Source organism: Marmota flaviventris, chromosome 2, assembly GCF_047511675.1.
Source record: "Marmota flaviventris isolate mMarFla1 chromosome 2, mMarFla1.hap1, whole genome shotgun sequence".
Taxonomy (NCBI): Eukaryota; Metazoa; Chordata; class Mammalia; order Rodentia; family Sciuridae; genus Marmota; species Marmota flaviventris.
Window position 1 is genome coordinate 178,383,506 of NC_092499.1, and position 27,283 is coordinate 178,410,788.

The 27,283-nt window shown below is 48.6% G+C and overlaps 3 protein-coding genes and 1 long non-coding RNA gene across 9 annotated transcripts in view; 2 read left to right on the forward strand and 2 right to left on the reverse strand.

Annotated features, from left to right (window-relative positions):
- The first annotated feature begins 2,001 nt into the window (after positions 1 to 2,001).
- On the forward strand, positions 2,002 to 5,188 carry LOC114100578 (uncharacterized). The gene is made up of 2 exons (XR_003584094.1): positions 2,002 to 2,308; positions 4,819 to 5,188. It is a non-coding gene; the product is annotated as an uncharacterized lncRNA (long non-coding RNA).
- Positions 5,189 to 5,808: 620 nt separating this feature from the next.
- Positions 5,809 to 9,287, reverse strand: LOC114100577 (putative testis-specific Y-encoded-like protein 3). The gene has a single exon (XM_027945364.3). It carries the CDS (start codon positions 9,030 to 9,032, stop codon positions 7,965 to 7,967), a length of 1,068 nt encoding a protein of 355 aa, XP_027801165.1. The 5' UTR covers positions 9,033 to 9,287; the 3' UTR covers positions 5,809 to 7,964.
- Positions 9,288 to 10,651: 1,364 nt separating this feature from the next.
- On the reverse strand, positions 10,652 to 24,731 carry Plagl2 (PLAG1 like zinc finger 2). 2 transcript variants are annotated; one of them, XM_027945178.2, is made up of 3 exons: positions 24,646 to 24,731; positions 18,901 to 19,277; positions 11,271 to 16,385 (listed from the first exon to the last, which is right to left on the reverse strand). In XM_027945178.2, the coding sequence occupies exons 2-3, from the start codon at positions 19,158 to 19,160 to the stop codon at positions 15,155 to 15,157; spliced, it is 1,491 nt and encodes a 496-aa protein (XP_027800979.1). In that variant the 5' UTR covers positions 19,161 to 19,277; positions 24,646 to 24,731; the 3' UTR covers positions 11,271 to 15,154. The 2 variants fall into 2 exon arrangements, 1 of the variants encoding a protein (XP_027800979.1); XR_003584071.3 differs by lacking the exon at positions 24,646 to 24,731 and adding an exon at positions 10,652 to 10,886 and having other exon boundaries at positions 14,934 to 18,993.
- A 147-nt stretch (positions 24,732 to 24,878) lies between these two features.
- Positions 24,879 to 27,283, forward strand: part of Pofut1 (protein O-fucosyltransferase 1) — a 34,117-nt gene continuing 31,712 nt past the window's right edge. For all 5 annotated transcript variants that reach the window (XM_071608833.1, XM_071608836.1, XM_071608834.1 and 2 more), the window contains exons 1-2: positions 24,879 to 25,078; positions 26,652 to 26,773. In XM_071608833.1, the coding sequence (XP_071464934.1) occupies positions 24,946 to 25,078; positions 26,652 to 26,773 (255 nt within the window). In that variant the 5' untranslated portion in view covers positions 24,879 to 24,945. The remainder of the gene's footprint in view (positions 25,079 to 26,651; positions 26,774 to 27,283) is intronic.

The window sequence follows — 27,283 nt, forward strand, 5'->3', positions numbered from 1 at the left end:
GAAGCAGTCCTGGTTTTGGATTCCCAGCTCCAATATTTTATTGCCAGGTCATTTTACCCTCTATCATGTAGGGCATCTTCAAATGAAGCAATAGAAATTTAGGTCAAAGGGCTGGGAGTGTGGAAAGCATGTGCTTAGCATACTTGAAAAGGCCTTGGATTCAATCCCTAGCATAAAAAAAAAAAAAAAAAAAAAAAGATATATAGAGAGGCTGAGTCAGGACAATCTCAAGTTCAAGGCCAGCATGGGCAACTTAGCAAGCCTCTGTCTCAAGAAATAAAAAAGACGGGCTGGAGTTGTGGCTCAGTGGTAGAGCACTTGCCTAGCATGTTTGAACCCTTTGAGGGTCCCTCACATAGTAGTAGGTGCTCAATCACCTATTCCCTCCTCACTCATCAAAGGTGAGTCTCAAAGGCTAGTAATCTAAGTTTGGTAATGACTCAAACTTAAGGAAATTTTTTCTTAAATATTTATTTTTTAGTTGTAGTTGGACACAACACCTTTATTTTATTTATTTGTTTTTATGTGGTGCTGAAGATCGAACCCAGAGCCTCACACATGCTAGGCTAGTGCTCTAATGCTGAGCCATAGCCCAGCCCCTCAATATAGGGAAATTTATAGGCCTAGAAACTTGCAGTTGGACCCATGCTGGCTCAGAAGTCAGCACCCTGGAACCCTGAAGGCCATCACATTATGAAATTGCCATGCCGATGCTCCCATAGGAGGACTGAGTTGTGAGTGTGACCTCCCACAGACAACAGTCTAGCTACATCACCGATGTGAACAGACAAAAACTCACTCCTGATGCTTGGTCTAAGCAGATCAAGGTACACTCCCCCCGTTGCCAAGAGTTGATTCAAGTTATGATCCAGTTCTAGCCAATTCAGATACAGGGCCAGGAAAATAACAGTAGGTTCTGGAAAGGTTTCTTCCTTTTTAAGGGGAGTCAACAGTAACTGCCATATCCCATTGTAACGCTTAGAGATATGGCCACCACTTAGCACCAATCCAAGGACAACACCAACATAAAGGATGGCAGATCAGAGAAGAAGGCCCAATTCCTTGAAGATAACATTGAACTGAAAATTACATAGGCTGTCTCACCTCTGGATGCTCATAGAAGGTTAAAAAACATACATATAGCTGGAAACAGTGGCACACCTGTAATCCCAGTTAGTTGAGGCTGAGGCAGGAGAATTGCCAAGTGTAAAGATCAGCCTGGGCAACTTAGAAATAAAACAGGGCTGGGAATGTAGCCTAGTGGTAGAGCAACCCTGCCTTTAATCTCTGGTCCCCTCCCCACAAAAAATATTGTTTAAGGTATAGCTCAACTGTACGGCACTTGCCTAACACACATAAGGCCCTGGATTCAACTCCCAGCACTACAGAAGCAATATCAACAGGAATCTGTTGAGTCAAAGAGTTTCCAATAAGGTTGGGGTTGTGAGGCTGGGATTGTGGTCAGTGGTAGAGCACTTGCCTAGCATGTGTGAGGCCCTGAGTTCAATTCTCAGCACCACATATAAATAAATGAATAAAATAAAGGTCCTTAATATCTAACAAATATTTAAAAATAAATAAAATAAAGGTATTGTGTCCAACTACAACTAAAATATAAATATTTTTTAAAAAAAGAGAGTTTCCTATGGTTGTCAACAAAAGCATTGCCACAGTCAGCCCCCTTAAATGGCTGGTGCACTGGAGAGGGAAGACAGCTTGAAGGGAGTTTTTCCTTCTGCTAAGGAATTCCAAGTTTCTTCTCTGGATGAGAAAACAAGCTTAGGGCTGTGAAGTGTGTGGAATCCTGGAGAGCAGGCCATGGCTGCTCTCAGGCCTATTAGCCTTCCAAGTAGGGCCTGTTCCACCACAGCCTGGTGCCAAGGAGGCCTGGTGCCAAGGAGCCCTGGTGCCTAGGAGCCCAAGTGCCCAGGTCGCACCAATGGGGGTGCCTGTAGAAGGCCCTCGGATTTAGCAACTCAGGTCAACTTTTAGTTCTGTTGAGCAAAGGCAAGCAGACACCAGGGACTTCCTTGAATTTTTGTGCTGAAATAGCGTCCTTAGAGGAAAATATCAAAGTCCCCTGAGCTATAATCAAGGCAGTTGCAGATTACAAGTAATTACCCCAGTTTCGAGACATCTCAGATTGAAAAATAACTTGTCCAAAGTTCTTTTCCAGGCCAACAGAACAGGGCAGACGGCTGAGATGAGATGAGCAAAACCTTGGGATCCAGAGCTCATGTTTGAACTCCACACCACAGCAGGAAGTCCCCTCCTTACCCTGCCACCTTCCTCCACCCTTGGCACACATGTAAGCCACAGGACATCTCTCTGTAGTAGGGATCAAAAATGGGGACAGAGGTATTTACTGCTCCAACTCCAAGGCTTCCTGGAAAATGTTTGCCCCTTGGATGGTGAGGAGTGTTTTGTTTTTAGTTACCAGGGATTGAACCCAAAAGGCCCTGAACCACTTAGCCTCATCCTCAGCCTATTTTTAAAATATATTTATTTGTTTGTTTATTTAGAGACAGAGTCTTGCTTAGTTGCTTAGGGCCTTGCTAAATTGTTGAGACTGATCTTGAACTTGGGATCCTCCTGCCTCAGCCACCCGAGTCACTGGAATTACAGGAGTGTGCCACCATGCACCTCGGTAGAGTTCCTTTTTTTTTTTTTTTTTTTTTTTTTAATATTCTTAGTTGTAGGTGGCATAATACCTTTATTGTATTTATTTATATTTATGTGGTGCTCAGGATCGAACCCTGTGACTCAAGCATGCTAGGCAAGGGCTCTGTCACTGAGCCCGAGCCCCAGCCTTAGAGTTCTTATCCCTAGAGTCAGGCCCAGAAGGTCCTTCAACAGGCTTCGGTGCCTTGTAAACATTGTCTCCTGTCAGGTGACCTGTCTTCCCTCTGCCCACCTGAAAATTCCTCTCTAGCCTCAAGGATGTGGAGCATTCATTCATTCCATAAAGAACTACCGAGTCTCCAGCTGTGCTGAGCCTGAGGGGAAGGAGACTCTAGGCAGTGAACAAAACAAAGTCCCAAGAGTGTAGAGAAAAAGGCAAATGCATAAATGAAAGTATTGGATGAGATCCTGTGATGAATGCTAAAGCAAAACTCTAATTTAAAAAAGAGAAGCCAGTGAGGTGGCATGGTGGCACACGCCTATAATCCCAGCTTCTTGGGGAGGCTGAAGCAGGAGGATCAGGAATTCAAAGCCAGCCTCAGCAACAGCAAGGCACTAAGCAACTCAGTGAGACCCTGTCTCTAAATAAAATACAAAATAAGGCTGGGGATGTGGCTCAGTGCCCCTGAGTTCAATCCCCAGTACCAAAAAAAAAAGACAGGAAGAGTGGGTAGTTCTAACAGTAATTGGGGAAGACTTCCCAACAGGGGTGAAATTCTCTTTTTCAAATGTTATGAGGTACAACATTTGAGCTGAGAAGCCTTAATGAAGTAAAAAAGAGCCAGACTATAAATAATCTGGAGAAGTTTCTAGGCCAAGGGAATAGGAAGCAAGACTAGCAAGAGGCTGGTATAGATGGAAAGAAATCTGGGGAGGTGAGCAGAGGTCAGATCATGAGGGTCTTGCAGGCTGTGCTGAGCTAATTGGCTTTTCCTGTGTGAGATTGGAGTCATTGGAGGGTTTGGAACAGAGGGGCACAGCTCAAATCAGTTTAGAGACCTACACTGCTATTTCCATGTAAGCCCCTGGCATGTAATAGGTGCACAATATACATTGGTGGTCAATATCACTGTTTTTCAACCTGGCTACTGGACCTTGAGCTCAAAAGGCAGGAACAGAATCATCTCATGCCCTAAGAGGGGTGCTGAGATGTGTGAATACGAGTGAGTGACTCAGCGGGTTCTCACCAGGTGTGGTGGCGCACACCTGTAATCCCAGCTACTCAGGAGGCTGAGCCAGGAGGATGGCAAGTTCTAGGCCAGTCTCAGCAGTTTATTGAGACTCTGTCTATAAACAAAAGATAAAGCCAGGTGTGGTGCAGTGGCACGTGCCTGTAATCCCAAAGACTCAGAAGACTGAGGAAGAAGGATCACAGCTTTGGAGCCAACCTCAGCGACTCAGCAAGACCCTGTCTCTAAAAATAAAAAGGACGGGGGATGTGGCTCAGTGGTTAAGCATCCCTGGGTTCAATCCCTGGTAATAAAATAAATAAATATGGCTGGGGATACTACTGCAAAAGTGTTCTGGATTCAGTTTTCAGTACAAAAAAAAAAAGGGTTGGCGGGGAGGTTTCTCAGCACGAAACTCATGCCCCAGAAGAGTGGAGGGAACTGTGGTAGCTTCAGAGTTACTCAGAGTGACGGAAGCATGTCACTGAATGTACAGAAGATAAAAACCTATTTTACTTAAGTACCATTGTCTGGAGCTAAGAGATCACATGATATACCTGGGTCTAAACCTGGGCTGCAGGAGCCAAAGTACACCTGCCAATCACCAGGCAAACCGCATGGGGCATCAGCTTTTAAAATCACCAGGATCTTAGAGGCTCATCCTGATTCCTCTTGGAGTGTCAGGAAAAGGTATTTGGCAAAAGAGAACCCCAACAAGTGCAGCCAAGTCTGGCCTCTGTACCCAAAATTTGGGATTTAGGCTGTAAATCCTAAATTTGGGACATGTCAGAGAGTAATGTGGGCCAAGGCAACCATGGAGGGCTTCCTGGAAGAGGTACAACTTGGAGGGATGGATAACATTCATATTGGAGAGATCTGGAGTTGCACTCTCCTCCTCTTTCCTCCAGCTGCCCTGTGACACTCTCACCTCTGAACCACACCTGATTCCACCCCTTCCTCTCTGCAGGATAAAGCCTTGGCTTGGCATTCAGAGTTCCACTTTCAGAAGTGGCCTCGGCCTACCTATCCAGCTTTGCCTCTCAGGCAGCCACTCATCATGTGTGAACATCCTGGCATCTGCAGACGCCAGTGCCTTTGCTCATGCTGGTTGCTCTGCCAGAAGTTCCCTTCTTCAGTCCTGCTTTTCAAATTTCTGCCCAATCCTCAAGAGCCATCTCCAGTATCCTGACCAGAGAAGTCTGTACCTGTGGCCTCCTCCATCTACAGTTGTGGTGAACTCTTTGCCAAGCTGGACTTTGTAGGATTCTGTCTGCTTGGGACGACCATTATGCCTCTTTTCCTGGTGTAATTATTAATACTGACTCCTTCCACCTCGAGATGTGCTTCAGTGGATGAAGTTGTGCAATCAGCCGTCACCACCCCACCCTTCCCCACCCAACAGAAACTTCAGGAGAAACCCTGCTCATTCTTTATCTTGTCGGAGCCTCCCCAGCACGGCAACTCCTATGGATAAGGTCACTCCTCACAAGGGTGATTATGGGGTGCTGGACACTGAACCATGTGAGGCCGAGTGGCAGACAGACCAGTACCTGTTCCCCTGACTCCTGTGAGAGGGAAAAGAAGATAAGAGATCAAGGTCTTTTTTGAATCACAAGTGATAAGCAGAAAACTGTGAAGGGCTGGACAGGAAAGCCTCTGAAGAAATGGCGCTTGAGGCCTGAACAAGTTGAGGGAGCGGAGATGTGATACCTGAAGGGAGAAAATTGCTGAGAGAGGGAAAAGCAAATGCAAACACCCTGAGGCCAGAATGAGCTTGCTGTATTTAAGGAGCAGCAGGGGCTGTGTGTAGGGGCCGGTGTAGAGAGATCAAAGGGAGATGCATGAGAGATGCTGGTAAGAACCAGGAAAGGCAAGGTTTGCAGTGGCAGTAGGAACTGGGGCATTTGTGTGTGCTTGTCAAGAGAGTTTGGATGGGGGAGTAACAAGAAACAAGCTATTTTTTCCCCAGACCAAAAAGTTTTTATTTTTCCATCATGCATATAGAAGGCAAAAGTGCCACAAATCCTCTTTGGATTGGACAAAGTCAGTCTGGGCATATTTGTTAAGAAGTAGCGATATCAGTTATAGTGATGTCAATTACAATACGACTCCAGGGCACAGATTCCTCAAGACCATTCTGGAGATTATTCTCACAAAACATGGTAACAACTTCCGTGGTAAGTCCTAAAAAACCACCTTCTTCAAACTACTTCTAAGAACAGGTATAGTATCAGGCCACAACTTGATAAGAATCAGGAAGAGTCACATAAGTTTCCGAGTGACACAGAACAATTACATTGACAGTTTTACAAATGTTCTCAACTAAAAGCAACAAACAGGCCTAAACAGCTCCATTTTCCAGTGGGCTGGAAACAGAAAAGGGGATGCTTCGGTTCTTAAAAGCAGCAAAAACCCTATAGCGTTAACTTTACACACACAAGGTCATACCTGACTAGGAGGGAAAGACTCTAAAGTTGTAGTGCTCTCTCATTCCCACAATTTACAAAACATATTGGTGAATCCAGGAAGTTAGTAAAAATCAGGGGACTGCTCCCTCTACCCCGCAGGCCCCCTGCCACCCCACCTTTCCTACAGGCTCCAGCTTGTTACACTGCCCTCCCCACTATTTTGTGTTCCTAGGTCCTAGGAGCAAAAGACAGGCCTTATGTGGGCAGGGGCCACCACCTCCTAAATAAAACAGAGACAGCCCACAGTCCCAGAGGGCACTTGGAGGAGAGGAGTAGCTCAGCCCTTGTACCTACAGAAACCTGCAACCCATGGTGGGGGGCACAGGGGGGCTGGGTCTGGAGGAGGGAGAAGAGTTGAGACTAAAGTTCCTCCAAAAGAACATCGTGTAAAATGAAATGATTAACTCTCCCTGCCCCTGAGGACTTCCTGGACTGCTGAGCAGCCCTGCCCACCTTTTGAAGATTCTAGGCCTTGCTAAATGGGGTGAGGCAAGTGAGCAGAGGGGGCAAAGAGAGCCCTGGCAGTTTACAGGACAAGCTTTCCCTTTCTGGAGACAAAGATGAATTCAAGAAAGTCTGTCTTCTTAGCTATTTGCAAACACTTTGCTTCTTCAGTTTTCGTTTCTGAGCTGCGACTTTAAGGAAAAATGGTGAGATCTAGGCCAAAGTAGACACAATTCCCAGCATCCACAACTTGGCAGCTAAGAACACGTGGGCAAGGGAGCCAGTGAAGGGTATGGATTCTCTGTGGGTCCAGAAATAGGGTTCAGGAAAGTGGGCTCCTGGAGGATCTCATCTTTGCCGCCACCTTGACCATGTGCCCAGATACGCCAACCTGGCAGAGCTTCTGGGCAATTGTGAGATCTCCTGTGCATTGGCAGGTGGCCCAGCAGGGTTCATAGACAGTTTTTGAGATTCTTATAGACCTGGAAGTAGGCCAAGGGCTGATGGCTGCCTGGGCAGAACTTATGAGAAATGTGAGAGCCAGGCGTTCATGGGGCATAGCGCAGGCCTTCAAGAGCAAGCCCCGGCAGGGACCCAACGTGGGGAGGAAGAGCAGGGGAATCACAGAGTGTGCTTGCCCGCTGCTCCCTGCTCCAGACCTCCCCCAGGCCTGCTCTGCCCATGCCCAACAGTCCATTTGGTGGTAACCTGGCCTGTGGTCCTGGGGCCTTGGAATGTCCAGGTCTGGCTGGCAGGCAGCACCAACTGCCCCAACCATCGGAGTCTCAGCCACAGCCAGTGTGGGGAGCCGTCATGAGTGCAGCCAGCACAAACTCAAAGCCCATCCAGCTGCGGCTTTGAAGCACTAGGCGGCAGAGAGGCACGGGTCTTCCTGGTGATGCCTTGTGAGGGCCAGATCCCAGACAGGGCCAGGCCAGGAAGATGGTGGTGGATACATGCACAGCACTGGACGTTCTGGAGTAAATGCAGTGGCATGTTTCAGTCATGTGATGTTGACAGAGAACAGCATGAAGGTCACATGGAAATTTGCAGAGATTGGCCACGAAGGCCACAGTCTAGGAGCTGAGTCCACTGAACATCCAGAGGAGCCAAAGGGTGCAAAAGAGAAGGCAGACAGCAGGGCACCCACTGTGGGCCTAAGCCCAGGTCCACAGGAGGTGGAAAGGAGTCTCTGTAGGACTCAGCCAGACTGGAACCTGGAGGCCCGAGGTGGGGCCTCTGTGGGCCACCTTGCTAGGCCTCGCCTGGCTCTGAGGGGCCTATCCCCCAGCAAATAGTACTGCAGGGGGTTAGGCCACAGGTCATCTTTGATGATCTGGGCAACCCTGTCAGCCTCTGGGAGGCTGTGCTGTGAAAACCAGCTAAAGAAGCTTCGCACTGTGTCTCTGTTCCTGTGAACCAGGGCTGGGGGTTCCTGACCTCGATGCCATCGGATCCGAGTTGCAATGGATACCACCCGGCCTGAAGACCTACACTCGTACTCCTTCACTATCACCTTGTTTTGAAAGTAGGGGTTGCTCCAAAAGCGGAACTTGAACTTGCAACCTGACCTGGCATGCCTGAGTTCCCTCACCTCCAGATTCATCAGGTAGCAGAGCATGTCTTCATCTCGGGGGCTAATCATGGTTGACAGCTGCGGGTGGTTCAGGAAGGCGGTGACCCAAAACCCGGGAATATTCTGGATGATGAAGCTTCTCCGGGCTAGGTGCAACCGGCGCATCCTCCCAAAACTGCGCTCAAGCCAGAGGTAGGCCCTGTCGGCCTGGCCACTCAGGACTTCCAGCTCCCACTGGATGGCCTCCAATGGGTCCACAATGAGACCATCAAGGTTTAGGGGCCTCGGGGCCTCCTGTGCCTCCGCGCCCACCTCCAGCCTCTCCTCCCCCACCTGCTGCTTCTCCACCTCCTCCGCCGCCTCCTCCATGAAGATGGCGCCCTCCTCAGTCGTCACTTCCTCGGCCTTCCCACCGGCCCCCGCCCGAGCCCCCCACTCTTCTGCGCCACACGTTTCTGGGGTCTCATCCCCGTGGGGGCCGCTTTCCAGGCTTGGGTCAGTCGCCACCGAGGCCACTTCCCGGAGCCCTGGGGCAGGTGGAGCGGTCCCGGGGCCGGCTGCAGGGTGGGGGTCCCCGCGTCCCCCAGCTCCCGGGACCCAGGCCGCGGGGGCCAGGCGCTCGCACCCCTCCTGCGCGGGCCCAGACGGTGGGCTAGCGGCAGCTTCCAGGGCACCCGCCCCCTTGTCCGCCATCACCTGCGGGCAGCCTCTTGGCTGGTGGGGCTCAGGCGAGACTGCGGGCTCTGCGACAGGGGCGGCGGCAGTGGCAGGTCGCGGACAGGCGGCGGGGAGGTGCTGTCTCCTCCTCCGGGGCGCGCTCCGCCCCTCGCACCCCTCTTCCGGATGTGACTCGTTAGGGTCCTCCCGCGCGGGGGAGACAAGGGACCTGGAGTTCTGGTGTGTATATGGGGGCTGCCCGGTGGAGACGCGGCTCCCGGCGCTAAACAGAACTGGCTCAGAGGCGGTGGAGGTGGGGGAAAGTGCAGGGGTGAACCAAGCAGGGGCAGCTTGGGCGGGGGGGGGGGGGGCTGGGGGGGGGCAGCCCATCACAGCCACCACGGCTGGCATTCGTTCCCCTTGCTGGGCTCTCTCGGGGCCACTGTGGACACTTGCACTTTCACACAGGATACATTTTCACAGGAACAGCCAAGGGGCCAAGGGGTGTTCCTTGCAGAGGCTGACCACACTTGAACCCGGAGCCGAAGATAACAGTAACTGTGGCACCCAAGGTGCTCCTCTTGTGGAGAAAGGGAAGAAAATAGTTATTAATGAGTAGAAAGATCCCAAACAAGGAAAGGCCTCAAACCACTGCAGAGCAGGGAGCGAGAGCATCAGCCTGGTCCCCATGTTCCTCCTAGGCTGGCTGGCTGAGACCAGGCGGACCTTGCTTCATTTTATGCCAGGCCAAAGGGGTTAGTTACCTTTTGCTCAGTACCACTCATTTCACAAAGCCGGACTTGAGTCTGAAGTGATCTGTTCTTGGGTAGACCAGCCCCTGCAGTCCAGGACCGGCAAATACATCCACACTCCTGTGGTCTCAGTTCTTAAACTTGTGGCATATGGAGTTCAGTAGACCTAATGCCATTTCTGCCAAGTCCCTGCCACTTACTCCAGAAAGCCTTGAGCCTCTTTCCTGCCCAATGGACATGACAGCTCCCTCATCTGAGCCACCGGGGCTATCCGAAGGTATACACAACTTAAGAAGGCAAGGTGGATTCTCCTGAGGCCCCAACTCATTGGGGTGTCCAGTGAACATGTAAGTAGAATGATGGATGAAGGGTCAGCTTGCTGCCTTTGTTCAAGCACACACTCACACTTGCTAGTGCCCTCAAGGGCTACTGGGCTCATGGTTTGGACCTGGAGCCTTTGGTCCGCCAAAGGCTCCTTCTTCCTATGTTGGAGACTTGGTCCCCAATGCAGCAATATTCAAAGGTGGGGCTTTTTGGAAGTGATTGGATCGCGATTCCGATCTCATCAATGAGTTAATCCATTGATAGGTTCACAATTGAATGGACTATCGGGGAGGTGGGGGAAGCTGTAAGTTGGGGCTAGCTGGGAGAAATAGGTGACTGGAGATATGCTCTTATAAGGGTGTAACCCTGGCCCTTGATGGAAGGATCTCAGCACAGGGGGTGGCGCCCAGGATGGTGATGACATTTGTTAGGACTGGCCAAGCAATGTCAGCTGAAAGCACGTCAGCCTCTCAAAAGTTGTTGGGCACAGGCATAGGTGCACCTTGGGCAGTGTAGGTGACTGTGGTAGACATGCATATTTTTTGGACAACCAGTTTCTCATCCTAACAGTTGCCCATGTTTACTGTGAGAAACCATTCCTCCTTGGTTTAAGTCTCAAAGTCACTGATAGGGTCTGCTTTAATTGATGGGGGGGAACACCACGGAAGCCAATGGAATAGGATGCTTACTGGGTCGTCTGTGAACAAAAGGACTTCTTCCTGAAGATCCTCTGCTGGTCAGTCCTGTGAGTGACAAGTCAAGAATCGTGGCAGAATTCTGATCTCACATAAAGGAAGAACATACTTTGTAGACCCTGAGGATGAAGTCACAGCACTAGAGTCAGGGCGGACACACAGCAATGCTGAGGCCAGGCATGTTCCAACCTCTGAGTCAGGCCTGACCCAAAGACTGTGCTGCTGCTGGCGTTTTCAGTTACCTGAGATGTTGCTATTTGAAGTCAATTTGTGTTTTCTGATCCTTGCACCCAAGATTAACTGATAGAATGATACCACTTACCTCAAAGATACCCAATTAAGAGCTTCCATTTCAAACTCCATCTTTAATGTGAATGGCTACTGCTATCTGCCCTACACTCACCATCCTCACCCTGGATGCCAAAGATGTCTGGAGATTCCAGTTTTTCCCAATTCCAGGCTTTCTCCAACCCTTTCCCAATTAGGTTCACAACTGCCAAACACATCATTCAGAAGTTTTTAATAAACAACTTCATTATAAAAACTTTTTTTGAAAATGTAATTCTGTAAAACATTGAAAAAAATCTACTTTAACAAAGATATGCCCTGTGCATTTTCTAATGGCACTTATATTTTACAATTAAAAACCTTGTTTTATATAAAGCCAAAAATACTCCAAGAGGTTATTCACTGTGTTTACAAAGTGCTAGAAGGTTTTTGTCTTGTATTTTTCTCTCTTTAAATAATCTGGCATTAAGAAAGGGTGGCTCCAAAGCCTCGACCACAGGGAAGGAGGGGAGAGCGTGAGAAGAGATGTTCAGGAGTTCTAGTGCCGGATATGCAGAGGTGGAGAGGTGTGGGGCGAGAATCAGCGCAGGAAGTCAGCCGACACCAGAAGCCACTGGACTGGAACACTTCCACACCCTCCATGGAGGCACTAGATTATGACAGTGAACACCCCTTTCCCTCGCTAGACCCTACTCTCTGGTGGTGAAGGTCACAGCCAATTCCTTCCACAGCAGGATCAGAGCTCCAGGAGAGGCCAGGGTGGGGTTCCAGAGGAATCTGGACTTTTCTGGCCAACACCTGCCTAAGGCAAAGTTTCTTATTACATAAATATCCTTGTTAAAAAGCAAAATATTGATCCTGTACAATATAACCTGTTAAAAAAAATCGTGCTTAAAAACAGCTCCTAGATAAGAGGGGAGGTGGAGAGGGGTGGTGGAGAAAACAGCTACCAAAGGGGAGGAGGGAATTTAAAGGGGCTACTAGGGAAAGTTTAGGGTACTGGGAGAATTTCAACTTAAGACAATATCTACGAGCAAAAAAGTAATCACACCTGCTTCCCGGATTTCCATTAACAAAATGCCACTTATAAAAGGTCTGGGTGGTAGGGCGCACAGGGGGTGTTGGGGGCCGACACTCACTGGTGCACCTTTCCCTGCCTCCCAGCTCACTAAGATGGTACAGGGACCCTTTGGGCTGACACCTGGGTGTGCCAGCACTGGGCCCCCAGTACTATATCAGCTCTGGCCACCTACTGGGCAGGGTGGGAGTTGCCTGTCCTCCTGTACAGGTCAGCTCACTGCTGACAGGCTGGAAGAGGTGGCAGAGAAAGAGAACATCACTCCTTTTTTCTGGTCCCTGACTGGTGTGTGCCACATGCCATGGCTTCTGACCTGGGCATATGCCCTTCAGGATCTCATGGCCTCAGTAGGGGTACTGAAGTGAGCACAGATTAAAAATCCTTTGAACAGTGAGGCCAAAAGGGCTTTTCTGGGCAGTGGATGGGAAGAAGCTAAGAAACAGCAGGGATATGGTCCAAAGATGTAGGCAGATAATGTTCCTCTGCCCTAGCAAAGTTCACAGTGACAGGAAAATTCCTTGTGGTGGTAAGGGTACTGAGGAGAGACAGGAAGAGAGATGGGAATAGGCGAGGGCAAAGGAAAAAAAAAAGGTGGTGGCCAGGCCCTAGTTATAAGATTTTAAATAGTTGCGCTGCCTGTCCTATGAGCTTCTCGGTATCACAAATGGAGGGGAGAGTCAGGAAAGGGCAAACGGGGCAAGACTCCCTAACAGTCCAGGACTTTATCTTGTACGGTCGGGGAACCCTGCAGAATCTGAGGGTGCAGGGAAGGTGGCAGGCAAGGCAAAGAGGGCTGCTGGGTCTGGGGAAGACCAGACACAAGGAGAATGGCAGCAATGAGTCCCTGGACTCTCACAGATCATTTCCTGTAACACCAGTCCAAATAACACGCACTGCATGCAGGAGGTGGCTGCGTACCAGGGTAGATGGTTTTAAAAATATATTTTAATTAGTCCTGGGACTCACGGAAACAAATTTTTAGAAGCAAATCATCTAGTCTGATGCTAAACTTGTTGATCATATTTATATTTGTTTTTTAAAAGGTATCCCAAGCTACCCTGCCTAAATCAAAACACGCTTATTATTCACTCCACATTGCTTTCAGTCAAGGGTCAGGGAGCTAAAATTTTAAGGCTTTCACCTAAAACAAGGAGTACTGGCCTGGGCTGAAGCAGAAGCCTGGGTACTGGACCTGGGCAGTTCCTGATGACTCAATTCCTGAAGTGAATCTAGACAGAAGGGGGACAGGAGGCCGAGTAGGAGGGTGAGGCAGTTCCTAGGTAGTTTGTCCTGAAACCCTAGTGGAGAAGCCAGCATGAGGCACCCATTGACAGAAGTGCCCAGAAACAGCTGGCTGCATCTATAGGAGTTAACAGTAGAGAGGTAGAAGTGTGTTTCTGAGTCAGAAAGGAAGGTCTAAGGAGGACCCCACAATGGTGGCCCCTGAGCTGCCTCCCTTCCACGAATGGGGAGAGCCCATGTAGAACTGAGATGAAGCAGGGTTTGGGGTCTGGTGGGGTTCTGGGAACGGGTTGTGCTGTCTGTTGCAGGGAGCCCCACAAATCAGAAGAACTAAATCACTTCTCTCAAGAAGCCTTGTTGGATACTAGGGGCAAAACTGAGGGGTACTGAACCATGGGAAGTTCTTGATGGAGAGCAGAGAAGCTTATGCACAGTGGCCATGAGTCCATGGGGACTGCAAAGTGGAAGAGACAGAAGGGAAACTGTGGATAAGAAAAATTTTGGTATGAGAGGCAACAATGATTACATAGGACTCAACTATCTGCCCAGTCCTAACATTCTGAAAACTCTTCTTCCAACAATTCCACAACTTCCTGGAAAAGGGACAGGCAGGAGGGAAACAAATAAAGGGCTCATTCCTTTTCCTTTGCAATTCACACCAACCTGGAACCCAGAGTCCCTCCTTCCAAGACAAAAAAAAAAAAAAAAATTCAAAAAAACAAAACAGCTCATGATGTTGCAGGTGGCGGTTAGGGGATTGGGAGGTGATGGATGTGGGCATGCCTTTCATTTCTTCCCCTCTCCAGTTCAAAAGGAGGATGAGGGGGTCATGATGTATTTGGAGAAAAACAGAATTGTAGACCTGTGAGAAAGCTGCTCCAATCTTCTTGCCTGTCTCCTGTGGACACTGCCGAGGAAGGCAGGAACAGACGCAGTCATGGAAGATGGCAGAGACTGAAGCAGTCCAAAGTCAGTTTATTTCCCCACGGGGGAAAAATGTGACCTCAAGTGAAGAGAAGTCAGCAAGACCCGACTCCGCCTTGTAAACAGGGCTCCAGTTAACACCAGGTACCAAGTGGTTCAGGCTGGTGCCAACTGAAATGGACTGGTGGGAATGGATTTATGGTGTGTAAACAGTGTTCACTGCAATCATTCTAAGGCTAACAGCGTGGTAAGGGAGGTGAAATGGTGTGTCTGAGGCAAGTGTGTAAACGGTACCGTTGCTGGACAACACTGACTGAAAACAGAGCTGGTGGTACAGTGGGGATGGGGGTGATGGGAAAAACAGAGGCCTTCTGCCCGCTGGCTGGAAGCAGGTGATGGAGCCAAGTGACCTTCCACAGCAGGGCCTGACCAACTAACTGCTGTGGGGTCTGCAGGCTGGGACCAGAAGCAGGCCTCTTGAGCTATTTCTCTTGAGGTCATCCAAGGTGAAGCCCTCTGTGTCTCCAAGAAGCCTTCCTCTTCAAAGAGGAGGTGGTTCTGATGCTTTGGAGAGGGAGAGGGCTAAGTGTGGCTCCCAATTCAGATTAAAAAAATAAAAATAAAGTAAAAATACCTGAAAGTCCTATGGTAGGAGATCTTTTCACGGTGCTGGGGCTCAAAGCTCCTCCTGGAAATGATCCTGGAACCTGAACCCCCAAACCAAGTGCTCCATACAGACACTGGAATTTTTGCTTTTTTGAACCCAGCTCTGAAAGCTCAGCTGCCTTTGCAGACGAGGTGGGTACTGAGGCTCCCTGACAGAGCCAGAGACTGAGCCAAGGGCCTCCTTGGGGGCTATTGGAATGCTTGGTGGAATCGAGGCAGGGTGGTGGTACTCAGGCCAGAGGTGAAGACAGGAGGCAAGGAGTGCAGAGGCCCAAAGTTCAGTGGTCCCCCAGTTCCTGGGGAATCTTGAGGCTGAGCTTGCAAAGTGGTGAGCAGGGGCTGTGCCTCAGCCTGGGAGTAGCCCATGACTAGGCCTCCTGCGGTCCCAGGCGGGTTACATGGGGGCAGGTTGAGTGGAAGAAAGCCCAGTAGGTGAGAGAAGTCCACATTAGCAGCGCAGAGGGCCTCAGAGAGGTTGGCGGGGCTCTTGGTGAGCAGTGCTTCATCTAGGAGGGCCGCAGCTGCCGCCGGCTGAGGTGAGGCGGGCTGGGGTTCGGCGGATGAGAGAGAGAGGCTTCCAGGAAGCTCCGCCAGAAAACTATCCACCTCCACTTTGGGCAATTTGTCGGGCAAGTATGAGGTAGATCCAAGCTGGTATTTTGGAGGGAGCTGAGCAGGGGAAGAGATAGGTGAGGATTCCAGAGGGTAGCTCATACCCATGGGCAGCGTGTTGTGCACCAGGGAGTGTGGTACGCCTGCGCTGGGCATGGTAGGGATGTGGGCACCATACATGCCCATGGGCAACATGCCAGGGAAGGCCTTGGCCCCCATTACGTCCCGAGAGGCCATGCACAGCACAGGGCTCAGTTCTTCCTTCACACTGACTGTGGAGCTGCAGCTGAGTAGGCCTAACATGTCCACTGGCTCTGTCTTGATCTTGAGCAGCTCCTGTGAGTGGCTCTTCTTAACATGACGGGTCAGGTGATCCTTACGGCCAAACCTCTGGGCACAGTACTGGCACAGGAAGTCCTTACGGCCTGTGTGCACCACTAGGTGCCGCCGGACATCCTTACGAGTATAAAACCGCCGGTCACAGTGGTCACAGGGGTGCTTCTTCTCCTTGGCACCACCTGCTACCCGACGTGAGTGGGCCTTCAGGTGCTCTAGCAGTGCCTGGGTACTCTCAAAGGTCTGCAGGCACACCTTGCAGCTGAGGTCACCACTGCTGGCAGCATGCATGGCCAGGTGGCGACGGTAGCCCAGCTTCGTATTATAATTCTTACCACACTCAGAACAGTGAAGGGCCTCTTTATTGGGGTCGTGGGTCTGCAAGTGGTTCCGCAGATGGTCCTTACGATGAAACATCTTATCACAGTACATGCACTGGTGGGGTTTCTGGGCCGAGTGGGTGGCCATGTGCCTGGGGGTAAGGATGGAGGACAGGGGAGAAAGCAGAAAGAGGGGGATCACAAGGGCTGACTGAATAACCAATGTGTCTACTAACAGGAAACTACATATAAAAACTATGATAAAGCCATGCAGTGGAATACCATGCCAACTATAATCTATACATGTCCCTGCAAAATGACTGTTATTCTTCACAGCATCGGTTGTAGTAGCAAACAAAACCAGAAAGAATCTGAACATCCAATCTATCAACAGGGAACAGGTTACATAAAATATGCTAAATCTATAAAATGAAAAAATGAGGTACAAAAGTGCAGAGAATGGTATTCTGTGTTTGAAAAAAGGTGAAAATATATGTACATTTACTTGCATTGCTGAAAATATTTCTGAAAGGATATATAAGAAACTTGAGGAGCTGAGGATATAGCTCACTCGGCAGAGTGCTTGCCTCACATGCACAAGGCTTTGATTTCAATCTCCAGCAACACACACATATTCACACATAAAAAAATATAAAAAAAATTTTTAAAGAAAGAAAGAAAAAAAACACTTGACATCGTTGGTAGACTGTGGGCAAAGAATTGGACAACTCAGAGACGGGTATGACGGAGAATTTGTATTCTCATTCTCACTTCAAAAAAACTGTGCACCGGGGATGTAGCTCAGCGGTAGAGCATGCAATCCCCAGCAATGCAAAAAAAAAAAAAAGTACTTAAAAAAAATTTTTTTAAAAGGACACAATAAAGGGAAAATGAAAAATACCTAACTTCCTGATCTGGAACAAGTTCCCAAGATATATGGAGCTAATTTAAAAAAGGAAGTTCAATACAGAACATGTAATATGATTCTTTTTGAAAATAAAAAAGGAAGGAATACATATTTGACTGTTTCAGGAAACACACACACAAGAAACAAATCCCACTGGCTGCCTTTGAGAGAGGAACACTGGCTTCAAGTGTGTATACAACTCATCTTTCATTGCATACCCATTTATAGCATTTGAACTGCTTACCAGTAAATCAGTAACGCAGAAGAAATATTTTAGTGGTAAGGCACCTCAGTGTGCCCTTAGTTTACCTGCTCCCATCTGGTTGGAAAGCAGCTCAAAATACAGGAATTGTAATCCACAGCTCCATGTACGTTCAGAATCAACTGAGCAAGACAGGGAGGTGCTGAGTGATCCAATCTATTTTCTTCATTTTGCAGATGGGGAAATTAATCCCCAAAGATATTTAGTAACTCACATAAAATCACAAGAGAATTATGTCAGGGATCCTGCCTCCTGGACCAGTACTTCTGCAGCCTCCCAGGCACCCAGACCACCTCTAAGAAAGATTAAGAGGATGGCCCTAACTGGAATCCCCCTAAGATATAGAAATACACAGAGAATCAAAACATGCCTGAGAACCAAAGAATGCCCTGAGGACAATCCTGGCTTCCACACTACCCTGTTGCCTATTTTAGTTCCTTCCTATCAACTGTTTTCCAGATGAGGAACTGAGGCTTTTTATGGTCCTTTGTTGATATATTCACTTGTTTACCATCTACCTCCAATTTAAAGAAAGTAAACTCATGAAGGGCCTGTATCCCCATCTATCTTACTCACTATTCTGTCCCTAAGCAATGAATACTATAAATAGCAGGGGATCAAAATAATAGTGAATGAATGGTTAGACAACTGTGCATCAGGCTGAGCCATCTCATCTGATGTGCAAATTCATGGTTCCTCTGATAGAAAGGCAAGGGCAAAGTGAAAATCATTTTCACCGCGCCCCTCCCCATCACGGCTGCTCTGCCATATAGGCCCTAACAAAGGCTTTCACATTCCATTTCACTTTAAGTAGGGTTTCTTGGGCTTATAAGTTTCAGGAAAAGCAGCTGACCCAGAGGGCACCAGGGACTCTACAGAAACAGAGAAGTAGTCATCTGAGTCAAGCTGATTCAGTAAAAGCAGCACTAACTAACTAACTAACTAAGAAGCTATATGATCTTGGATAAGTTACATCCTTGTTCTGAACCTCCACTTTAAAATTTAGGGCTGGGGTTTTGGCTTAGTAGTAGAGTGCTTGCCTAGCATGCGAGAGGCATTGAGTTCCATCCCTGGCACCACATAAAAATAAACAAATAAAATAAAGGTACTGTGTCCACCTACAACTAAAAAAATATTTTTTAAAAAAATTTACAGAGTGAACCAGAAAATCTTTTCTTCTAAAGTACTAAGACTGATTTCTAATTTCTGGCTAAGATTCTGATAATTTACCTGACAGGAGTGGAGAAAGTAGTATTAAAAACAATATTCAGTCTAGTTTGTTCCCCACTGATACTGTACATACCAGAATCTAGTTTCTTCTTCAAAAAGACTATTAGTTTTTAATGAGTGACTTCAAACTGTTAAGAGTTCAGAGTACACTTTTGGACAAATTAACTTCCACTCTTCTGTTGCAGATAAAGCCCCACGCTTGGTGGCATCTCTCTAGCTCTGACTTCTGCGAACCTCTGGCAGGAAGAGGTATGGGAATGTGACTTACCTATACAGCTTGTATTTGGAAGCAAAAGCCTTGCCACAGTGCAGCTGTGGACAGCTATATGGTCTCTGCTCTGGATGGGGGAGGCTGTGAGGCCTCAGCTTCTCCCCATTTGAGAAGGGTGTCCCCGAGATTTCACATTGGCACTTCACTTGACTCTCTGCCTCCCGGCCCCGAGGCCTGGGAACTAGTTTCCAGCCCACTTCCTCCTCCTGCTTTGCATCTTGAATCCAGGGAGGGACGCTGGTGAAAAATGTGGTCATGGCAAGGCTAATGGCGTAGGGCCATGTTATTCAGAAAGCCTCCCCATCAGCTCCACACAGGCTCTCCGCTCTGTCACAGCCTTCAACACTGCAGCCTTCAGAAAACAATCTCTTCACCTGAAATATAAGAACACCTGGTGTTAGGAAGCCCAATACCATGAGAATATGGGCTCTGGAGGAAGACAGATCCCATTCCAATCCCAGCCCTTCCACTTAGAAGCTGTGTGATTTTCAATTACTTACCTTCCTGAGCTGTTTCCTCAATTATAAAATGGGCATAACCATCACCAAAATTTTCAGTGTTTTGAGGAATAATGAGATCATTAAATATAAAACACTCAGCAGAAGTTGAGGCACCATTAAGTGCTTAGTGGTAAATATTATAACTGGTACTACCTAAGCTAATAAGAAACAGGAAGATAGAAGTAACTAAAAGCTCTAAAACTCTAAGCTTTCTCTTCTGACTTCACTTTTACATCCTTTCTACTGAACCCAGAGACAGCAATTCTTCCTCCTCCTCCTGTTTACCCTCCCCCCTTATCACTACTTTCTGCAATTCCCTTCACAGAGGTGCTAAGGAGCAATAAAATGTCCAAAAGGCAACAGAGAAGGAAGAAGCTTTTACTTAGGAAATTTACACCCCAAGAGCCAGCCCTGTGCCAGATGTGCTTCTTATGGCACACTGACACCAGGAAGTTCTGTTTGAGGAGGCAATAGCAGAACCAATACCAGTCCCATCCTGACCTCTACCACCTCTCTGGTTCTCTTGGCCTCCAGGTCCAGTTCATACCTCTGTGGCAAAGCCTGTCCAACATCCCAAGGTGCTGGGTAGCCCCTATTACAGACTCTCAGGGCATATATGCACTTCTCCATTAGCAGCAAGTAACACACTTGCATTAGAATTTAGATTTCTCCACCCAACTCTGATTCTGAGGGCTCCTATCATCTCTCTTAATGGGTCTAGGTATCGCCATACATCTAATATCTGGAAAAGGAATATCAACTTGAAATCTGACCCATTCTATTGTTGGCAGAAGTGGTACCAGGAAGGGAGGAGGGCAGGAACAGTGGTGAAACATCTCCTTTCCTGACACCACCTCAGAAGAAAGGGATGGGAGTTTCCATACTGACACTCAAAAGGCGGACAACAGACCTACATTCACACTCATTAGAGCACACCACATATTACCAACTACAACGCACCCTGTTACAACAGGGAGATTCCCTTTGAAGAGATCATGTCAAATGTGGTCATATGGCTTTTCCATGTGAAGAGAGCAAAGGGGGTATCTGGGGACTGTCCATAAGAATCTGGGGAGGGCTCCAACTGTACAAACTAGCTGTGGGCTACAGAATGCTTGCTCAGCTCATTAGCACCTGCTGCTTACAGTGACCATTCATCCAACAGACTGGCCATGAACGAGATGATAGTATCAGCGGGTTCATGCCCCAGAGAGCTTTGCTCATCATTAACATGAGCTACATCCTGTTCAGGAACCATTCCCTCTTGTTGAAAAAATGTTGCAATGTAATGCGATAAACATTTCCCCATCATGAGTGGAGATGTGCCTAGACAGAGCTGCACACAGGTGGCCATGTTTTATGTGAATCATGTGCTGGGAGGGGGTAGGCAGCACTAAAAACTAGACCCACTTGAGCCTTCAAGTCATTATGGCATACTTGTGCTTCACTAAAAACCTCAAAGGCCTCTGTTCTCTGCCTTTCATTGTCTAAGTCCCCTCCTCCTTCGCAAGGGTGGAATTACCTGTTTATAATACCAGTGCTTACTATGCACCTTGGAACCGGGAAGACGGTGAGCTTGAGTGTGCGTGTCTTGTTTGGAGGGAATTTCCCCTACCTTCAAAGTCAAATTCTGTTCTCCCTTCATATCTGAAATCATGCACTTCAGCCTCTGAAAAGTTGGGAATGGCAGCCAGAGGAAAGCAAGCACACTACTCTGGCTGATATGAGAGGGGAGCCAAACCCTGGAAATTCCGTACGAACTCAGAAAGAGAATGGTACAGCCCCACCTCCCACACGTCCACCTCATCTATTCTCTCAAACATGCACAAACAAGACATAGTAGTTTAGCATGCAGCTACTGAAAGAGTGAGTAATGGGCTTCTAGGAAAGAGGCTGGTAATGGCTCAGAAGAGCTCATGAGGTTGTACTGATAGAACCAAGGAAGAAGGCGGGAACCATGTGCTTGCCTTGATCTGCACTTAATGAGGTTAAAAGAAAAGAGTCACCACCCAGATCCTAGTCCCCTATAGGCCTTTTTAAAGGCACAGTAAACTGGGAATGGTGGTGCAGTCCTGTAATCCCGGTGACCCAGGAGGCTTGAGGCAGGAAGAAGACCCCAAGTTTGAGGTCATCCTTGGCAACTGAGAGAGAACCTAGGCAACTTTGTGAGACCTTGTCTCAAAATGAAAAATAAAAAAAGGGCTGGGAATGTAGCTCAGTGGTTAAGCACCCCTGGGTTTAATTCCCAATGCGCGTGCGCGCGCACACACACAAAATGGCACAGTAAAGACCTTATCTGTCACCAACAAGCTGTTGTATTACCTAGGAACCCTTTGGGAATCTAGTTCTCTGTCCTTTGTTTGAAAACTCCTGTGATCCAGAAGATTCCTGGATTTGTTTCACATAATCAGGCCTGTTCCTTCAGACTTCTCCTTCCTCCACGAAACTGTAAAAGAATTCTGCTTCTCTTTCAAAGCTGCTCTTCTGGTCTCACGCTCTAACTGTAACAACTACAGAAAGCTGACAGAACCTGTTCCCATAAAACAAACACAATCCCTCCCAGACTGGTATAACTCAGTATATTTTCAGCCTAGGATCCTTTCTGGCATCTGATCTGAAGGTGGAGGTAGTATGGAAAGAACCTTGGACTTGCTATCAAAAGAACTGCCACTTAACTGGTTGTGAAGTCATAGGCAAGTTACTTTATTTCTCTGAAATGCTTTCCTTAATTTCTAAAATAGAGATTATTCTCCTTATAAAATTCTCCTAGAGGATTAAGTGAAATAATTCTCTTAGAAGTGACATGAAACATGCTGAATACATGCAATGTCCTCTCTGAGGTCCAAGTTGCATCTGCCTCTTTTCTGCACCGCACCTGACTAGTACTTCTTTTTTTCCCTTCAGTATTTTCTCAAGCCTAAGAGTGAGTTTCCTTCCCTTCCTGACATGTCCCCAGAATGCAGCCTTCCGCTTTTCCCTCACAACTAACCCTCAGCACATCCATTCTAACCAGTTCCTTCACCTTCCTCTAGCACATCTCCTGGGCCAGACTTTTCTCTTGCCTGAATAGCCACTTTATTATGCTTTTATTGTACCCTCTTCTATTATTAAGTCTCCATACCCCAAATAGGAATGTTTGCTCAAAACTGTGATTGGCCTCTGAAAGCTGAAACGGAGACATACTGCTCCTGTCTGTCCTCTGCTGTATGCCATGATGCCTGCTGCCCTCTGATGAAACTATAGTTTTTATGGTGTTACATCACCTCTATAGAAACTGCGTTCTTTCTCCATTATTAGCCAGTTTCCTCATCTGTAAGCTAAAATACTTACTTCACAGGCTTGTTGTAAGGATTATTTTAGGCAGGTATGCAAAGAGCTCAGCATTGGGTTTGGTCTGCTATAAGTGCCCAACGAAAGAGAGCTATTACCTCTGTCTTTGTATTAAATTACATGTTCCCACTTTCTATTACCACACTCCAATTCTCCCAACTGTCCCCCAAAATCCTGTTGAGCTAGTTCCCTGTCCCTGCAAGGAAAGGGTTAATCTCTGAGAGTTCTTAACTAAAGAGACCCACAGAGGATTAACAGCTCCACTTCAGTGACTACCCTAAAATAGCTTTTATCCCTCCTGCCCAAGAGCTACTTGGGGATCTGAAGAACTCAATTCAACACCTGCCGAGGAGGAACACACCCAGGAACGTTCCTTGGGGTGGACTGAATCTTCCCTTAAAGCAAAAGTCAAAATAGCAACTAGGAAATTATATATAGAATAGGTCCTGACTTGGGATACCCAAAAAGCATACTGGTTGGCTGGAAAACAGTGAGAAGCAAAGGGAAATGGGAATAGCTGTCGTGCTCACTCCAACTCACACATACAACACTTCAGAGTGGTGGGAGAATTAAATTACAGGGAGGCTGGAGAGTCTCAATGACTTGCATCATTCCAAGAAACATCAAACAGGATTAACAGGGGGTTGGATTTACTCTTGTGCTGCTAGTTCTTCTGTCAGTGTAGATGGGCCCTCTTTGGACTTCCTCAGATTCCTGCAGCCTCCCACTCCTGGGGAGGCCTTGAGCAAATGGCTGCAACTCACTAAAGCCTCGTTTTCACCGTGAGGAAACTCCATGAGACACCCCACCCCCCCAATCTTGTGGCCTCACCTTGGACACTAGGGGAGGATTAGAAACCCAAGGCCAAACTATCACAGTCCCAAGCTCACAGGTGGAAAAACACACAAGGCAGGAGACAGGCTACACTTACAGGTGAAAAGCACCAACTCCCCCACACTGTTGGCCCTTATCTTCCACCTTACAGGAGGCCACCAAACTGGGCCATAGCATGGGGCTGGTTTTGCAGGAAAAAGCCTGCCCACCCAGACTAGTTTCTAGACCACCCCATGTAAGGTGGGAAATGTTAAATTCCCCAAGACTGGGAGATGGGAGTGGACACATGGGGAGGAAACAGAAATTCAGGATCTCAGGGATGGGAAAGAAGGTCAAACATGGTAAAGAATCATGAGAGCGAGTTATGTGCGTTTCCAAGGGACCCCAAAAGAGAGAGAGATGGGGATTCTAAGGGTTGGAGGAGGGCTCTGGGAGTTGAAGATGTTCTAAATTCTCTGAATTTCAAGAGAATCTCAAAATGGGTACCCCCGATGGAAAATGTCTAAAGTTCGTGAAAACAGTCACTAGGAAGGGAACTACAGGTAGGGCTTATTTGGGTTCTCCAGACCCAGGTATTTGATGGAAGCCTCAAAGGGGGTTAGGTAAACCTCGCAAATGAAACAGAGGATAAAAAGCGGACTGTTTGGAGCAGGAAAGAGGGGGTTATGTGGGTCGGGGTAGGCGTGTCTAAGGGAGGGAGCAGGTGCAGCTTATCTGCGTCCCCCAGACCGGGGTCCTTGGTAAGGTCGGCAGCGCGTTATCTGGGTCTCCAGGGAGCCTGGGGGTCGGGACAGGAGGACCCTCAGGGCTGAGCCTCTAGATCTAAGAAGGAAGGGGGCCAGCGGGGCTTCTTCGGGTCCCCCAGGCATAGGTATGAGGTCCGGGGAAAGTTTTCGGCATCCTGGGGCCTATCTCGGGCCGGGCTGGAGCAGAAGGGGCCCCCAGTCGGGGGTGTGGACGACCGCGCTAAGGGGCCCAAAATGAGGGGCGCCGCCGCCCCGGGTGCCGGCGAGCGGGCGCAGCGAGACGACCTCCCACCCCGCTCCCCGCCGTCCCCTGGAGCCCTCGCCGCACTCACCGCGCTCGGAGCCCCGCGCTGCGGGCCGGGCCGCGCTCGGGCTCCGCCAGGCCCGCTCAGGCCCCGGTAGTGGCGGCGGTCCGGCCATTGTGCGGTGCATTGTGGGAGCCGCGCGAGCGGGCGCTCGGGCCGTGGAGGGGCGGTGCCGCGGGCTCTCTATGGTCCCGCCCGCCGGCGGGCTAGAGCGGCCGGGGCGGCGCGCGGGCGGCGCGCGGGGACCGCCGGGAGCGGGGCGGACGCTCGCGCCCCTCCTTTCCTCCCCTCCTCTTCTCCCTGGCGCGCGCAGGCTCTGGAGCCGACATGGGCGCCGCCGCGCGGGCGCTGCGGCCTCTGGCACTGCGTGCGTCTGTGCTGCTACTGCTTCTGCCTCTCCCAGGGCTGCCCACGGGCTCCTGGGACCCGGCCGGTTACCTGCTCTACTGCCCCTGCATGGGTAAGGCCTCCCGAGCTCTCTGCTCAAATGGAGAAACTGAGACCGGGAGAGCAGCCACTCCTCTGAGGCGCTCAGATTCCTTGACAGGTCCAGGAGAGATCCCCAGAGCGTTGCAGGGTCTGCGCTTCTCCCCTCTGCCCTATTTGCGAGGGCACAGAGGGCCACGGTATCCACCTTTCCATTTGATGGATGAGAAAACTGAGGCTGGGAGAGGTTATGTGATTTACTCGAGGTCTAAGCCAGCCTGGAGTTCAGTAAACGGAGTTAGTGGGGCAGGATTTGATGTCACTGATCCATGCTAGCTCCAAGCGATTTCTTTCATTCATTCAACAAATATTTATGGGATACCTTTTCTGTGCCAGGCTGTGTTCTCTGTTCTGAGAGTACGGATGTGATGAGACAAATAAACCCCAGCCCCTTTTAGAGCTGTATTTTAAATGGGGAAAATAGACAGTAGAAGATAAACGTGAAAAATAAGTAAGTACATGATTTTTCTCAAAGATAATGAAAACTACAGTAAAATAAAAGAGATCAGGGTAAGGAAGAATCTAAGGGCCAGCGAAGAATGCAGTTTCAGTGGAATGAAGTATCACTGAAAAAGTAATTCCTTCTTAGAATCCTCCAATGGCCTCCAGGCTCCTGACCATGGCCCTTGGGCCGCTGCATTAATTGATCGACTGCTGTTCACCTCCACAACTCCCTTCTCTCCTAACCCTCCAGCTGCAGCCTTTCTTTTCCTCACACCCAGGTGTGTGAGGAATGACCTCCGGTTCACTTTTGCCCTACCAACTCCTTCCTATCCTCCAGGTCTCAGCATAAATGTCACCAGAGAGGACTTGACTGATTTCTACCCAAGTAATCTCCTTACTAGTTTCCATCATCAAACCTTTTCCTTTCTTTCTTGAAATTTTAAAAAAGTCATCATTATGTATTTGTTTACATGTGTGGTATCTCCCCATCAGCACTGAGTGCCTTGAGGGGAGAGATCTTATCCATGCTTGCTCCTGTATCCTAGCATGGAGATCATGCTGGGGATAGCAAAAGTAATCAGATACAATCCTTCCACCTGAGGCATTCACAGGCTGAGAAAAGTACGAAAAGCCAGGAAATGAGAAAAGACATTTGAGGAAAAGAATTGAAGAAACTCAAATCCAAGGGCTGGGATTGTGGCTCAGCGGTAGAGAGCTCGCCTAGCATGTGCAAGGCCCTGGGTTCGATCCTCAGCACCACATAAAAAAAATAAAATACAATAAGATATTGTGTCCATCTACAACTAAAAAATAAATATTAAAAAAAGAAAGAAACTCATATCCAAGTTGGGAGAGTGCAACTGGATGGGGGTTTGTGAATGGATCTTAGGGATAGGGGTAGTGTGAGAATTGTAGATTTATGTTGGGGGAAATAGCAGGGAATCTGGAGTTGCTGAGGCTTAAGGAGCAGAACCTATAGGGCCTTGAATGCCGGACTCAGGAGTCCAACTTGCTCTCCTTGGTATCCTGGCTCTCCCCACCCCTGGGTGCCCAATGTCCTTGATGCCTGAGGCCTCACCTTAGCCACAACATACCATTTCCAGGGCGCTTTGGGAACCAGGCTGATCACTTCTTGGGCTCCCTGGCATTTGCAAAGTTGTTGAACCGCACCTTGGCTGTACCTCCGTGGATTGAGTACCAGCATCACAAACCTCCCTTCACCAATGTGAGTACTTCCCACTGACCTTGGCCCTTGTCCACGCTTCCTCAGTCTTGCTGACTTCTGCTTGACCTCCAAGTCCTCTGGGCTTTACCTCCTACTCCTCTGAGTTTGTCTTACTCTCAGAACTCTTTTTCCCTGGAATAACAATGGCTAACATTTTTCCAGTCCCTGCTGTGTGCTGACTCTATTCTGAGCACTGCATGAGGATTAGCTCATTTCTCCCACCTCTCATCCTCATGAGGAAACTGGGGTTTAGAGAGGTTAGGTAACTTGCCCAAGGTCACACAGCTTATAGGAGTAGTAGACCTAGAATTTAAACCCATGTCTGTCTGACTTCAGAGTTTGAGACCTAAAGTTTCCATTTCTAGTCCTGATTGATTCCACCATCTGTGCATTCCCATTAGTAGGTGATGGGTGCAGGGCACAATAGTGTATGCCTATAATCCCAGTCTGAGATAGGAGAATGGTAAGTTCAAGGCCAACCTCAGCAATTTAGCCAGACCCTGTCTCAAA